General features: G+C 31.1%; 1 protein-coding gene across 1 annotated transcript in view; it reads right to left on the reverse strand.

The window, feature by feature from the left end:
* Positions 1-17836, reverse strand: part of LOC139498092 (uncharacterized) — a 59200-nt gene that overhangs the window by 33981 nt on the left and 7383 nt on the right. The window contains exons 6-14 of the mRNA XM_071286434.1: positions 17478-17530; positions 16481-16531; positions 15440-15487; positions 13831-13869; positions 13148-13192; positions 12332-12562; positions 7956-8588; positions 7197-7306; positions 4960-6202 (exon numbers count right to left, since the gene is read on the reverse strand). Coding sequence (XP_071142535.1) covers positions 4994-6202; positions 7197-7306; positions 7956-8588; positions 12332-12562; positions 13148-13192; positions 13831-13869; positions 15440-15487; positions 16481-16531; positions 17478-17530 — 2419 coding nt within the window. The 3' untranslated portion in view covers positions 4960-4993. The remainder of the gene's footprint in view (positions 1-4959; positions 6203-7196; positions 7307-7955; positions 8589-12331; positions 12563-13147; positions 13193-13830; positions 13870-15439; positions 15488-16480; positions 16532-17477; positions 17531-17836) is intronic.

Below are 17836 nucleotides of genomic sequence, written 5' to 3' on the forward strand. Positions count from 1 at the left end.
CAAACAGAACAAGGACCCTTAAATATAACCTATGCATTTATACTCAATAAGTTGACATATCATGACAGAAACACTTTACCAATTTCAGGAGTCAGGAGATATCCGCGTCCTTACATTCAAAGATTAATTACAGCGATATCAGTTTATATTTTCAGATTTTTGCGAGAACATAACAGCCAGTGTCATAATGTTATGAATCAACGTTATATATCTACACCCTTGCGAAGGGATATACGTTTTCTTCATTTGTGCAATCTCAATGATTCTATTTGTATACGTAATCTTAAGAGTGGTTAGTTTAGTGACTCTAAATACAAGATAAATGTAGAAGATATGTCATACAGAACAATATATAGACATGTTTATACCAATTTAACCCCGTTACAGTATGTGATACCTCTATCACAGTATGTCTACGGCTGTACTTTGTTTTACATGTTTGAATAACTCTCAGTAGTATTTGTCTAGTTCAAAAGGCGTCTACGTTGAAACAGGTAACAGGGAAAACTGAGCTAAATTACATTGAGGACAATAGTTTGTGTAACACACAAACCTGAATGAGAAACCAGTACGTTATAGAAAAGAAGATACATTTGAAAAAGGGAAAGGGATAGCCTTGCTACGTACAACAATTGAAATGATATCCGTTTCTATCATTTAGAATATTTCATCGAATGTTTTAATTCCAATGTCTATGGTAAATCGGATTTTTTTCAATAAAATAACCATGAGCATCGATATTGATATTTACACATTTTGAAAATCGAGACAGATAAAGTTATTTGATAGCAATGTATTATTGACGGAAGTATCCTATCATGCTAATGTTGATTTCATTTATAAAAGTATGAAACAAATACGTTATGTATTTCAATAATTGTCAATACGGCCAATTATTATTCACAGTATCAGATTCAAATAATCATTTTTAATACACCATTATCTCTATGTTTAGATTTTTGGGTTTTGTTCACATGTAGATCGTAAAATATCAGCTGCAAGCCACAATGTGAACCTGTTTGACATGTGAGTGCATCGAATGGCTAAAATGTTTTACATTGTATCAAGTGGCTTATATTTTACGATATCAATGTGTATAAAACCCGATTATGAGTTTATCTTTCTATTACTAGTCTCTCGACATATTTACAATTGACAAAAGCAAAGCCTAGTACCGTTCCCTCACACATTGTGACGTCGCTGGTAACTTCTCATCAGACATTGTGATGTCGATTATAATGCCCGCTCTCGTCACAAAGACAGGATACGAGCATTTCGTTAGCGACTGAGTAAGATTATATAAGCTAAGAGGAGGAAGATAAATCTCAGTATTTGCATTTTAACTAAGGGTTATGGTACGTAATTTGCGAGAACAATTACTGTTTTGTAATAAGAAAAAAGACTCAGTTAGACATATCTCGACTGTATTTAGTTGAGTTACAGACCCGCAATGATCTACAATTAATCTTATAATTACATAATTACTTACTGTTCCAATTCCCTGAAATCATGAAACAAATATTACTCTATTAATTATGTTAATTTGAAATATGAATATTATTCGTTACTTAGATTTACATGTTGGCATATTATGTACAACATTTTGATCCCTGAACGTTGATACTGAAATGATACAAAAATGATGCAAACAAAAGAGAGATGAACTTAGATAATCGTTATGTATGGTATGACCACTTAGATTTTGCGTTAAATATAATCACAAAATTAGGCATATTGTATTCCGGGGTAGCAAGAGCTGTTAATATGGACGTAATTCTGCGAACCCAAATTTACTTTTTTATGTTTCCTTTTGTAGATTTAGAAAAAAATAACTACAGAGGGTTACAAATCTCCCTGTTTATAATTTTTGTTTAAAGTCTGTAAGCCTATTATCAACTTACAAACCTGGAAAACAACTTCCCACATGAAAATTATCAACTATACTGACATAAACAGCATTGAAAATGTAAACTGTGCAGACCATCGCACTTCGCCTAACGCATTTCGGTGTAGCTATCAACAAGAATTAGTCACAATGCCACCATCGCAACGTCAAGTCATCGCACCTCAGCGTGACCACCGCTTTTCGAAGGACCATAACGGTTCAGAGTCCTACATATATAAATATTCATTTTCCACCGTGATACACATATCCCGATATGTCTCCGGCTGTACTTTATTTACATGTAAGAATCGCATCACTTTCATTAGAAACTGTCTAGTATAACAGAAAATGTACTCTGACGTTATAACAGGAAGCAGAAGAAACTTAGCAAAGTTGCAGTAGGGATCCGGACAGTGATTTAGTTTGTACATTTGTTAAATTAGAAGCAATTGCTCTATATAGCAGCAACTACGTTTGGAAAGGAAGGGAAAGATCAAACGTCGTTACGAACAACAATGGAAATAATATCTTTTTTCATCGTTTACACTTATACGTCGATTGTTTCAATACCAATACCAATCGTATTCTTATCTCTGTTATTAAAAAAACTTGAGCATCAACATTGATATTCAGACATTTCAACGTTTTCAATGATGATAGAAATGATTTATCGATAGACAACTTTAGATAATCGCAATATGGTATAAATATTGAGAATGTATGTTCAACATAAAAATAAAATTATGCATATTCAACGAGATATAAATATTCCTAGTATCCCGATATGTGGTACCCTTATCACGGTATGATTTTTGTTGTACCATATTTTCATGTAAGATTCGCGACACTCTTATTAGCATATTAAACTTAATAGCTACTTACTTTATATCTCTCTGATTCCTGAAGTCATAAACAAAATATTGCATGATTTATAATTCGTATCACGATATACCATACTTCATATGTACAATTTGATGACAAATAAACAGATAAAAGGATAAACGAAGTTAATTATTAATATGGTTGACATGATAGACCTTTCATCTTTGTCCTATAATATACAGTAAATTCCTTTCGTCTGCATTACTGATTTCCTGTGTATTTTCAAATAAACAATAAGGATCAACAAGAAGTTACTTTCGTAGCCATAACGTATTGGGAAATGTTGCAGCACATCCTGTTTTAATTGTCAACTGCATCATGCTGATTTTAAAGAAATATTACATACTTGATTGATCACATATATGCGGTATGGATGACAATGCGACATCTATTTCGAGGGACCAATTCAGGTAGATGTATGCAAATATAGGTCACTAATAACGCTCGTTTGCAAACGTTGACAAATTTGATACCTATTAAAAAACTCCCTACTCCAGATTGCCAAGCTTTACCATTTTTGTTTACCTTATTTGGTTGCACAAACATTTAATGACTTCTAGAACAACATTAAACTTTTATATTTGAAAAGTCCAAACATTGAGTCATATTAATCATTCTATCAATTTTTAGAGTAAGGTATACAATACTGTTATGACAATTGTCTTTAGAGTTTATTCAGCCCTGTTCAGTAGCAGTTCACACAGTGGTAAGTGTAGACAGGTAACTACATTGCGGAACAATTTATGGCAATCACAACACATCTCTATATTTTAAATCGATTAAACAGATTTAAATTTACAGTAGTCGAATGGTATGACCAATGCTGGAAGCTGGAAACACTGCAGTGGATATATCGTTAAATTAAATGAAAGACTATACATGACTTTATTCAGTCTGTAATTCAATTTCAAAATTGCTGTTTCAGATCAAAATCTGTTTACTAATGCATGGGACTTAAAAGATATTGCTCATATCGCCTTAAATCTGAGCAAACTCAGGTCAAGGTCTGGCACTCAAAAGTTAGAAAACCAAAATAGTATTTCGCTACAACATGTACAAACGTCCCCGATATGACAGAATGTTTGAAACCGAGAAGATCAGCGGACTGTTTTGTGTACTATCTATTACATTTTATATACTCAATATTTTATAAATAATTATAAATTATATAAGCTAAGTACAAGCAGGTTAGCACAGATGGATTTTTTTACTAATTCAAATTTGATTTGTAATCATTTTTATTTGTGAGAGAAATGACATTAAGTGTTCACTAGAGATACTTCGTCACGATAACTTTTGTTTTCTGTCTTTTACATACTAAAGGATAATTCATGTTTTCATATTTAAAAAGAAGCAAATGACTTCTACTAATTAAACATTGACAACAGGGATTTTCAATACAATAACACATTTTATTTATTTGTTGTAAATAATAAGAATTAGGTATGTATAACTCTTAAATGCGAAAAAACTTATTTACATTTTTTAGAGAAAATAACGTGTCACAGACGTTTATGTACAAAAAACATTCCGGAAAACTAGAGTTTAAAAATAGCATGTATCAGTAGATAGGTAGAAGTAATATACTATAAAGCAAAGTTGCAAACACAGTGGTATTTCTTTTTATTAAATGTGTCATCTTTTTAAGTCATAAGTTCTCTGTCGTAATCTGCTACTCACTATATATATGATAATCAATAAAAGTAAAGTCATTGTCACCATTATTATCTACATGCCTAATAATTTAAAATAAATAGGACTAATTTTGTAATTCTCTTCCTAAAGTATGTATTTTTTCCCAGAGATATCTGAAGATTAATTACAGCAGTTATGAAAATTATCAAGCACAAATATACATACGAACGGTTAGGTTTTTTTCCTAAAGGTATTTGATAAACACTTATTTTGCTCTACAATTATCATTATTATATATAATTCTATGATTTATTTTTACAGACGCTTTTGCGAGTTAGTTGACTGTTTTGAATGTATGTGTCACAATGTCAAAAGAAACATGGTACCAAACAAAGTGTTTGCAGTTGACAACACAATGATCATGATTATGTACAGTTTTGCCGGAAAGTAAACATCAGTACGTTGATGGTTTTTGTAACGAAAGAAGATGAGTTATACGAGAATATGCAGAATCAGACCTTTTCGCGTCGTTATATGTTGTCAAATTGGTTTCAAACAAAACAAAACATTATTAATGAGTTAATGATACACTTACGTTAATTGTTCACTAAAATCCCACGGCTTTACTAAATCATCTGATTTGTGATTTTTTTTATGCTCAAAGCACCGGTATTCTTCAGTTAATAAATCGTCAATTGTGTTTCGTTGGATTGAAAAATCTCCATCGTAACATGTGAATGTTTTTATATAAGATATATGTAGGCTATAGCGGTTTTGTAGTGTTTCAACGACTCGAAATAGTTCTGATCCCAAATTTCCGTAAGTTTTTTTTGACATTCGTGAATGCCATACTTGAAGAGCTATTGTATTATGTCCTTTACATACTACAAGTTGTTCACAACGAGACAAATCCAAATCAAATACACCAACCTGGCGATATAATGCATTTCGTTTGCTTCGACATTCTTTATCGATTATATAACTTACATTATACTTTTTGACGTACCAGGCAATAATATGGTTGAAAAAGGCGGGAGGAAGAAATTTAAATTCTAAACATAACCAACTGGTTTTGTTAATTGATTGACTTCCATCCGAAAAGTGCTTCTGAACTTCAGAGAAAGAGCATGCCTTTATCATACATGGCATGTATAATGTTGTTGAATCTTTTAAGTTCACAATAATATCAAATCGTTTCATTACTTCGATTAAATGTGCTTTGTTGTTTTCAAATTTCAAATTAGGTTCTTTCCGGAACAGACTAGATATAAGCGAATCTGTTAATTGTCCGGTGTCTTTCAATTGTTGCCAATCATCTGAAACTTCTATAACATTATCAATTTTATCACTAACAAGACATCGAAAGGCCTTTATCAACCATTTCGGGTTCAGAATAACATGATCAGCTAAGTTTTCTTCATCAAAGTAAATAACTGTTCCATTGTCGTTACAGTATTTCAAACATCGTTTGACTTCATTTTCTTCGCTAATACCAATATCGTCATGTTTTGCAATTTTTAGCAATGTTTTAGTAGATGAAATTGGTACATTGTTGTCTCTCAGCTTTAATAAAACTTGTTGAAATAATAGCCATTTTAAGGGACAGATTTTGCCCCAATCTTCCATTTCCATAGCTTGACGATAAATTTCTTTTCGAATCTCTTCAAACACAATGTCAGCATCTTCAGTATTAGAAATAAAATAAATGTTTCTCAAATGTTTTTTCTTCTCCTGGTCTTTCAGAACTTGTCCTAAATTGTCTTTAAATTGTCTTTGTCGTTTTTTTCGCTCTGAAGGTTCCTTCAACACATTAAAAGAAATAACTGTTTCAACAAAGGGACACACAGATGGACAAAGAACATTAGTGAAAATAAAAAAAACAATGAAGGCCGTAGATTGACATATAATGGTGTACCTTTTTTTAAAATTGTTATTTGGATGGAAAGTTGTTTCATTGGCACCCACACCACATCTTCCTATATCTAATGACACAAAAAAATAAGGCATAATTGGGAGTAACAAACATACCGTTTGTAGGTAACCATTTCGAAGTAAAAAAATGAAATACAACGACTTCACCACTGGTGCCACTTCCACTCTTACTGATTTTTTTATCGTTTTATGTTGTTTATAAAAGTATCTGTCTAATTTCAAATTATAGATTCTTATTTGTCCTTGTAGCGTTTTACTAGTTAAGGAGACTCGCGGGTATAAGATTTTCAGAAAAAAAATAAACTTTAATCTTTCATTACAAATTTCATTAATTACCTTTAGTAGTTGTTACTTTATCATATGGTACAAACATCACTCCAAAAAATCAATTTGTGTGACTTTCAAAATATAGATATCATTGAAAAAACTCTAAATTATCTCCCTTTGGTGCAAAAATGCCATTTTTTGGCATTCAAATTGAAATATCTTTTTTAACTCATCGGTGACCAAATTTCTTTTTTGTTGTTTTCGAATAAGTTGTACATAAACTTAATAATTGTATAATAAAAGCGATTTCTGTAATTTTGTTCTTTTTTTATTTCGATATTACCGCTTTTTCTCTTATTAGTTCAACAGAAAAAAAGGACATAAACATAAATGTATGCTTCTTTCGAAGGAAGATTGTGAGCGTAAATGAACGGTGACGTCAATTTTGTATTTCATTTTTCTATTAAGTATAAGATAAAGTTCATTTATAGAAAAATATAGAGATATCCTATATTAATTTTTTTTTAAATAATTTAGACCCGCGAGCCCCCTTAAGTTGGAAAATAATATTGTTTATAGGAATAAACATGTGTACCTTAAAACGATCTTCGTTTGTACATACAACAATGATTGGAGGGTCTAGTCTGCCTTTCTTTGTAGTCGACCAGTAGCAGTGAATGGCGTCAAACCAGAAACAGACATACTCTATCAATTATTTGAAAGTATAAAATGGTCAATATGAATAACACAATAAATTTACTTTAGGAACCATAAAAATGTGTGTTCAACATATTTGAAGTACATACTTCGCAACACATGTACAACATGTCATTAACAAACCTGACAACCTAAAGCAGGATTATTCCAAACAATATCTTGAGAACAAATTTGGTTTATATGTTCATCTAAAACACAAGTCGCCGAAAAAATTACCTGAAAAAACTATGTAATATCTTTTGTGTATACATATGACATCCAAACAAATTCAATGCTCTCTTTTTCCTGCCATGAATTTAGTTTTAACTATGTTTGATATTTAACAATATAACACAACGGTAGGTTTCACAAATAGCAATGTCTATCTGACTGTTACAAATATGTGTTACTTTATTCAGAGGGGAAAAGGTTTCAAAACTCATGTTGGTACAATATATCACGGTAGCTTAACTATTACAAGTACCAAATGTATGATAGAGGTTTTGCTATGAGGTTTTCGCACTGTGCATACTTATTCTATCAGAACAATTAATTTGTAGTTGTAGATTTCTTTCTGTCCCGTCATCATGGAAGAATTTAGAAGCATAACATCTTGACGAATAAATTTTTATGTCAGTTTTTCAATTGTAGAACTTACCTGCCGAGCCTTCAAAATCTAGCCCTTGGTTTTCAACAGTGCTGAACTCTAAACTGTCTGTGACAAGCAAATACACTGCGCATTTTGACAGGAAGACTTGGTGTGTAGCATAAAAATCTTTCTGGCCAGCAAAATCCCACAACCAGCAAAACGCTAACATTTCATTCTGTTCCCCTGTCGTAGATTTAAGATATGATTTCATAAGTGTAGAAGTCATTTCGTTTATATGTTCATCGTTAACAGGGTCCGACACATTTTCATTTAAGTAGTTGTTAACTGTGTGACCATTCGCCTTTTCTGATTTGACATTGTCTTTTTGGATTTGATTTAAATCAATCTCCACTGCTTCATGATTGTCTTTTTTGTCGGGTATATCTGAATGAATATCAGGTATTCTGGAACCTATCAATAAGGTGTCATCACTTTCATTTCTAACGCTGGAAGTATCGTCTTTTAAGGTATCTTTGTATTCACTATTACTTGCACTTGTAGAAAGTCGTTTGTCTGATGCACGTCTTGATTCATCTGTTTTGGAACTTGAAGGTTCTTGATGAATAACAGTTTCGGCTGTGGCGTTCAGGAGCTTATCTTTATACACTTGATGTATCAATCTAGTTAGATCGTCGTCTGTCTCTGTTAGCATATAAAAAATGAGATAAATAAACAGATAACCAACAGGTTAATATACTTTATTTTGTTGACACGAAGAAGATATCCAATGCATATATTTGCTGTTTGGTTAATATTGATGTTTAGATTATATTCCGTTGTTTTTGTATAATTTGATTTTTGTTGTAACCCGTTTTCTGATTGGCGGAAGTTGTTTTGTTATCAGCTCATACACAAAAATTTGTTATGTGAACGTGACATCATTAACGTTTTTTTTCATGATTTACTGTTTTAAAATGGAATTGAAATCAAGTATCACTGATGCAGGGGCTACGTTAAATATGAATATATGAACTAAGTACATGTATACCTCCCATAAGAATGGTGCTTGTTTAAATGTCCCTCATATTGACAAAATTCAGGTAGCAAGACAAACAGACTTAGTTGAGATCTTTTAGCTATATAAACATACATAACACACATACGACACAACTGATTCGGAGATGCAAAACTTTACGAAAAATCTGATACAGACAGTTTGGAAGACGTCAACAAAAATAGTGTAGTAATAAGTACATACAGAAAGTAAAACATAATTACAAATGCGCTTTCTATAAAAAGTTTAAATTGAGTAACATATAAAGTAACGGGTGTAATGCAATCACCCGCATCGATTGCGAGATCCATACAACAAAAAGGAACTAAACATGTGTTCTATAAGTATTAACCGACTGTTAACTTTCACTTGAAACCATCATTTCTAAGTATATATTAAATAGTGTGATAATTACAGCTGTGACCATGGTGATTAAAAACTTTTCAGTTTTAAATGTATACTATTTTCAACATGGTCAAGTATGTTTTGTTAAGGCCTAATTTGCTGGTTGTACATTTACACAGTCTATCCGAAAAATTTTGTTAAAAATTTTGCTCAAATCGGTGCTAGAGGTAATTCTTAACTTACAGTAATGTGAAAGTGTGGGTTTTTTCTTCTTGTAAGACTCACTGTGACTTTGAACTCATGTACTCGTTTAGTGTCAAAGTGGGATACCCCGTTTCTTTTGTTTATATAATCTTTAATATTACAAAGGCAAACCCAGAGAAAACTGTACAGTAGGTAAACATGATAAACACCAGGACCAAGAAAATATAGCTTAAGACAGTCCTTTAACATCTATGACTTTACACATTGTTTGTATATAATTCAATGACTTCTTGTACATGTGGTTACTAGAAGCTCTTGTATATCATATCAGTTGATGAACCTATGCTCCTTGCACGAGGGATTGCACGAGGGACATTTGGTTATTAGTGTTCAACTCAAAACAATTGATAATTTGAAAATAAGAAATTTCTAGTTTGTAGTAGAGATTATGGTACTGAGATGACGGATATGGTCAAATTGGATAATTATGACTGAAAAGATGCAGAGTAAGCAGCATATTTTGAATCTTCGTCTTACCTTCGGGAAGGTATTATTGGAATTATTCAGACAAAATCGTTTTTTTATCCATATAATTAATATATCAGTATGTGAGATTAAATTATCCAGCTTTGTTGATCTTTTGTTTATAAATGAGTCTGATAGAATTTCTTCCCATATCAAAATTAGAAAAGGTCTGCAACGCGAGGCAACGAATTTCAATGGTTTATCGACAGTTTGCTGGAAAATTCTCCAACCAAAATCAACGAATATTTTGCATGTTATATCTACGAGAAACTATATCATTTAAATCACGTGTTTGTTGGTAGAGACAAGTTTTGTAAGGTATCTCTTCAGATAGGATTTTTCAATCGTTTATAGTGGTGTAAAAGGTATTCACGTCAGTGGTAACCGTGGAGTTTTTCAGAGAATGAAAAAGATACAAAATTATCAAGAGTTTCATTTCAGTTCTTAAAAATCAACATGTAGTTGATGTCATTGTGCGAGTTAATAGTATCAGAGTTTTATCTAATAATGTATCAATGCATTCATTCTTACAGGCTTTAGATGTACTATGCCATGGAAAATTCCGAAAGAACAGGTGTCATGTCAAGGTCATACAGATGACATTTGAACTTTATATGAAGAGATACGACCAAAACATGAAAAAGAAACCGACTGCAATTAAACCCTATTTTATTGCTGATTAACCGAAGGTTATTTTCTAAGTAGAATATGTAATATGAATTATACTCATTACGAGTTAAGTTTGTTATAATTCTCTAGTTGGATATAACCTAGAGATAGATATAGAGGCCAATTTCATGAATGTCTTCAATTAGAAACTATCAAATATGCATTAGTCAGCACTGTATTATAAAATTGTCATACATAAACCAATCATACACAGCATACGATAGTATGTTGTTCGGATTCAACATTTTAAATAGTAGCTTTATTTTAAAATAAATGAAATCATCACAATTTAAATGTCGTTTACTAAAAGCACATCTTAACACAATAATTTCTTTTAATTTCCAACGTGATTGCAAAATTTTACACTTAACCGACTTTTTATGACTTAGTCACTGGATCATTTTAAAAGAAGGTGAAAATCCAAATTAGATTAACAGCACCCCGATCAACTGAAAACACAAGAAAATATGCAACAGTCGTCAAAACACAAAAACAAACCTACCGATTTGAAAACTAATAAATGATATCATAAATTTTAAAGTATAACATATCACGATTTTTTAACGGCCTCAGGACATATAAATGACGAAATTATTCCTTATAAGGACATTATTGACATTAAAATTTGTCTTGTATCATATAATTGTGGCGTCATAAGAAGCATAGAGTACCGAAGTCCTTACATCTTTCTTAAAGAAAAAGCCTTCGATAAACCGAACGCTCGCCAAAGTGTTCAATCCCGCCAAATGTTTACCCTGCTTGTCAGAAGCTTATATTCCAGTTCGTGTCGTTGGGTGCTGTTTTGATTTTTATTGTTTTGGTTTGAATTGAAGCACATTTTTGCATGTCGTCTCTTTTAATAGCTGTCTATGCGGTATCTATATTCTGATTGATGAAAACTTTACGATGAAAAATAACAGCTTACTTTGTTTCATTCATACTGTGTTGGATTGCTGTTTTTATGACAGCTAAACATGTACCCTATCTCTTTGTGTATACCGAGTGGTAATATGAAAATGAAGTGGATGAACCATTAATGTCAAAGATCATAATAGAAAAATAAAATTACATAATTGAACGGTTTAGACAGGTGATAAGACAAACATTTTAATAAAAAAAAAACATTATCGAGTGTTAGATGTATTAAACAAAAACTTAACAGAACACTTAAAACCAATTTTAAAAAGAAATTGTGTGACTAGTCCTGTGAAAAGTCTCATGAAGATATTAAAAATATTGGATATAATTAGTTTGTTTTATATATCTTTAAAATTTAGAATGGAAATGGGGAATGTGCCAAAGAGACAACAATCCGACCATAGAAAAAAAAAACACAGCAGAAGGTCACCAACAGGTCTTCAATGTAGCTTTGTTTGCATTAAACGTGAATTCATTCCCTTAAGTTCTTCTAATGCTGGCCTAGAATTGATTCCTTGTACTCGAATTTGAACCGTTTTTAAAAGTAGGTTTCATTCGCTCTGCAAGCGTCTAAATATACGTGAAGAGGAGAACAAACACGACTTAACATATTTTAAAGTGATGCGAGAATGAAACGCAATATCGAAAACAAATATTCATCTGACAATCCTTTTCATGCTTTAAATCGAATGATTAAAACTTAAAACTGAACAAACAAATACCGTCTTACCATTACATGGGCTCCATTTCCCATCAGCGATATTTATATTGCATTTCTCAACTTCAATACCGTCTGTACTCTGTGTAGAAGTGACATCTTCCTTGTTGTGCCACAGTAATCTTTTCATTAAACTGGTTTTTCCTACTCCGTTTTTTCCAATAAAAACAAGTCTTGCAAAATGAAGTTTTCCACATTCACCTTTTAGGAAAAGTTCGTGTATAAACTTTTGTGTTTCATCATCTAATTGAAAAAAGACAAAAAAACAAATACATTTTCTATTAGTTCAAAAAATGTACATTTTGTTTTTTGCAATTTGGCGCTGTTCGGTTCATATCATACATGTCCTCTAGACATTATATTGTCAGGATTTGTTTTCTTGACTTTCATTTTTGCTTTATATATACTTGTTATTTTTGGTGGGGTTTTTTGTTAACATATTAGTTGGAGTTTTTTTGTTGTTTTATTTGTAATTAAGATTATAACACAATTTTGACTTTTTCACATATTTTCTGCTTGTTTAGTTGACACATTCTTTTAAATATAATAGAATTTTACGCGACTGTCATTCAAATGAGATATTCAACTAGCTATAAAAAAACAGGTTTAATTCTCCATTTTCTACACAACGAAATGCCTGTAAAAGTCAGGAATATGACATTTGTTTTACATTCGTTAAGTATATTTGAACCTTTTATTTCTGTCATTTGATAAGGGATTGCCCATTTTGAATTTCACTTGGAGTAATTTTGCTGTTTAGTCTAATGATAGTGATTTACTTCATTGTATATTCTAACAAAATAAATATTCATTAACACTTTAACATACCTGTCGTTTTATTTCCATTTATTTGCGTTGATATGTCTTCTGCAACTATATATAGAGATATCTGCTCAGTAACGGTATGTTAGATAACGTGTCTCAAAACATATTTTGTCTAACAAATGATTATACAAATAAGTAGATGTGGTATACTTGTCATTCAACCAAAGTTCAACTCAAATTGATGCAAGCAGCCATAAGCCGTACTACCTTTAATAATCACAGAACACCATACCGTATTTCATCTATAAAAAGCCCCAACATAAATAACGCTATACAATTCAATTGAAAATAATAGCTTAATTGATAACAATGCATTCTACCTAAAACAAATAGGACAGATATGAACTAACGCCAACCATAGAACTGTATGCTCCTGACTTTGGTCAGAAACATAGACAATGTGGCGATGTTAAACATATTTGAAGGCGCAAATCCTTCCTCTAAACTGCGATTGTAATTTAACGGCAAATTATAAGAACAAAAATGCTCATTGAATAGATATAGGAAGATGTGGTGTGAGTGCCAATGAGACAACTCTCCATACAAATAACAATTTAAAAAGTAAACCATTATAGGTTAAAGTACGGCCTTCAACACGGAGCCTTGGCTCACACAAGCTATAAAGGGCCCCAAAATTACTAGTGTAAAACCATTCAAACGGGAAAACCAACGGTTTGTTTACATACCTGTCGTTTTATTTTCATTAGTTTGTATGGACACGTCATCTGCAATTACATATATGATTGATGTATTATCTCATAACATATTTTGTTCTGCAAATTAATTTTTGTTAGAAGATAAAGATTATTTAAAATAAATATAGTAATATTGACGAAATTCCTTATCAAAGATATTTTGAATCAAACAGTACTTACCGTTTGACTAATTGGATCGTTTAACTTTTATTCGAGTTAGCATTACCAAAATGGATGCCCAACATTTGAATTTGATCTAAACTGTGTATTATGTATTGTGTACTGCTGCGCTGGTAAAGTCCTGCTATTGTTCTAATAAAATTGTCAAAGAATCTCATATGAGGATTTATATATACATGTATATATGAAAAAAAAAGTACGCGTTTTTCTTATAATGTTTCTAAGTCTAATGCTTTTAATGAACTTCGTCTTATATTCTAAACAATGAAGAATCGGAGATATTTTACTTACCTTTCGTTTCATTTCCATCAGTTTTTCTGGATTTTTCACCTGTAACTATATATAGAGATATGGTAAACATGTGGATCAATGCAAACATTATCTAACAGATAAGTTTGATCTAGAAGACAGATTAGTTAAAAACAAACTCATTTATAATAGGTGGTGGACCAAAGTCGGAATAATAAAAAAAATCGTCAAAAATACTACACGGCTATATCATACATCATTCGAAAATATGTGTACTTTGCAATTAGTTTGAGGGACAAAGATCAGGATCAAGGACAGAAATATTATTGATTGATTGTTGGTTGCTTTACGCCGCATTAGCACAAAAAAGCTATATCGCGGCGAGAAAGAAATATGACAGTTGTTGTCCATTCGTTTGATGTGTTTTATCATTTGATTTCGCCATTTGATTAGTGACTTTTGAATTTTGAGTTCAGTATTTTTGTGATTTCACTTTTTTCATTGGCATGAAAGAGACGTCTCGTTGCATAATAAATAACGTACTGCATCTTTATACTGATATAGACATCGGCATCGTTGTGTTTTGCATAAAAATAATTATAAAAATAAATCTTGAAAAAATTAGTGTAGCTACTATTACCAAACACTTACGTTTTACTCCGTTTTACATTGAAGATTATGTGAACATTGTAAATATTGGTTTGAGATACAGGATACCTTCTTGTGAATTTTTGGTTATAAAGTGCAGTTTATATCCTAATTTGATAAAGATTATATACTATCATGTACTAATTCATGTTATTTGCTAATATTCAGGATACATTGCCTCATGACAATTATAATGTGGCTTGAGAAATTTATCAAATCCCTTTAACTGAACCTGTCTTTACTTCATATATTGTTCATATTTGTTTTCTTTTGTTTAGAAATTAGTCATGATGATACACGGAATATCATATTTACTGAATTGACACAAACAGGAAATATGTGCTCTCTACAAATAGATAAACTTTTTATTATGGATACAAATTTCATTCTCCAGGTTATTGTGTGCGTGTAAAAAGTGTTTGAAGAATCAAATGAATGCTATATCTGCCTATTTGACCCATTTTTCTTCTTTTCTTCTTTAAGTTAGGTGTCTTCGTAATACTAGTAGAAAAGCGGAGCTTACCAAAGTCGCCATCCGTAAACAACATTTTCACAGCAAAGACAAAACAAACTGAAAAATGGGAACAGTTCAATTTATCATTAGATTGTATTGCTCCTGCTCGTAATTTTATATAAGTTCATTGTTCATTCAAAGTAATGACTCCTAACAATATGAATTATGTTTAACGACAAAATTATTAAATCCAGTTTGCGAAAACAAAATAAGTGATTATAGAAGAATACTATATAACATGTAACTTCTTTACTCGTTCTAGATATGTTACAAATGTACGAAAATTCTGTCTTAAATCAAATCTGATATTCAAAACAAAAACACATTTTAACAAAATATTTGACTCTCTTCGTTTTGATAAAAGATTCTTTTCTTTTTAATAATCAAATATTATTTTATTATTATATTTATTTCAAGATCATTCAGCTTACTTAGAGTATTATTACCAGTAAAATATGTGTATTGGAACACATCTACTCAATGATTCTTAATTATATAACAAAGAAAAGGCTTCAGCAAGCTACATCAATCAGGCCTTTTTAGCTTTAAAGGTACTGTGGATTCATTTATTTTCGTGGGTACCAATTTTTGTTGTTTGAAGAAAACTTGCATATTCTTGGATATTTAATTTCGTGGTTTTTGACAAAGTCTGCCTACATTCCTTAAGAAAATTTCTAATTCGTTGAACATTTAAATTCGTGGTTCTCCTGTATCCACGAAATCCACGAAAATTGGTATCCAACGAATATTAAGGAATTCACAGTATTGAATGTATTGTAGTCGATTCGTATGATGTTTTTTTTTAAATTACCTAGCGTGTATAATTTGTTAGAATACTTTTCCATAAGCAGCTTTGTCTTTGTTGAAGGCCAAACTGTTTCCATACTTTATTTTATCCTCGGAAAATTTTGGTGAATAGATGTTTCAATGGCACACCTCCTTATTTCTAAAATCAGTTTTTGTGTGTGTTATATATATATATATATATCACAATCATTTAAAAAATATAATGAAAATTTTGCTAGTTTTCGCAGTATACTGTATACTTACCAACTATACTAGCAATGATGATATATGTAACGTGATGAGCATAGGATTTGCCTAAAATGATAATTTAAACATGTCATTTTTTTAAAATAAAATTCAATCTCTATAGACTTTAAGTGCCATGCAAAATGTTTTTGTACTACGTCGAGAATAAGGCAGTTGTTTTCAATTCGTTTGATGTGTTTTGTTTGAACTTTTGAATTTGCTGTTTGTATTGGTTTTATTAAATGAAGAATGGCGTCTGAACGTCATAATCAAACGTTGAATATGAAAAAAGAAAATAAAACTCAAGGTTAATGCAGTTTTTTTATGCCGTGTAAGACGTAAATTATTTGATACCAAACATGTTTAGAAAGTGCCCAATTGATAGGAACTGAAAGGTGTGAAAAGTATTTCATTCTGATCCCTTTTCAAAGAGTCTAACCGTCATTAATATTTCAGTGACTTTGTCAAATGCAAAAGACAATTGGAAAACAAAGCATACTAGAATATACTTATCGGGGCCTATTATAGCTGACTATGCGATATGGGCTTTGCTCATTGTTGAAGGCCGTACGGTGACCTATAGTTGTTAATGTCTGCGTCTTTTCGGTCTTTTGTAATAGTTGTCTCATTGGCAATCATACCACATCTTCTTTTTTATATTTACTTTAAGTTTTATTTGTTTGTTTTACTTGTGATGAAGATTATAACACAATATCGACTGCAGTATCCGTATATTACACTTGTTAACCTATTAAATCTGTTTGTTTTGGTCACAAATAGTTGTCCATATTATTAAATTTGATGCGACAGTTATACAAGTGAGAGGTTTAGCTTTAAAAACAGGTTTAACTCCCCATTTCTACATAAGAAAATGCATATACCAAGTCAGGAATATGAATATGCGCTGTTGATTCTGTCAGTGTATTAGGAAATTTCCTTTTTGAATTTTCCTATTTTTTTGGTGATTTTAGTTTTGACAAGTTTTTTCAAAATAATTTTATTCTTAAATGCTCACTTTTTATTTTGCTTTCAATTAAATGAGCTGTATAATCATATGTGCTATATGGTCTGAAAAAGAGACATGTTTGTACTTCTAAACATTTACTCAATTGCATATATGAAAAAAAAATCAACAATTCAATTATCATTGTAAATTGTCTTCATGCTTTACTCACATTTAATGATATTTTTATATTTCATTATACCACACTTATATGTATTTACCGCATATTTCTAAAAGTGTTTTTTTGTTTCCGCTGTAACGATTTAACATGATTAAGGTTATATACAGAAAAAAGGGTCTATATTACTGATTTTGGTAACAGTTTATATTCTTAAAGGAAAGAGTATTAAATCTACAAAAATGTGTTCAAT

The sequence above is a fragment of the Mytilus edulis genome, chromosome 12 (assembly GCF_963676685.1).
Source record: "Mytilus edulis chromosome 12, xbMytEdul2.2, whole genome shotgun sequence".
In the NCBI taxonomy this organism is placed as follows: Eukaryota; Metazoa; Mollusca; class Bivalvia; order Mytilida; family Mytilidae; genus Mytilus; species Mytilus edulis.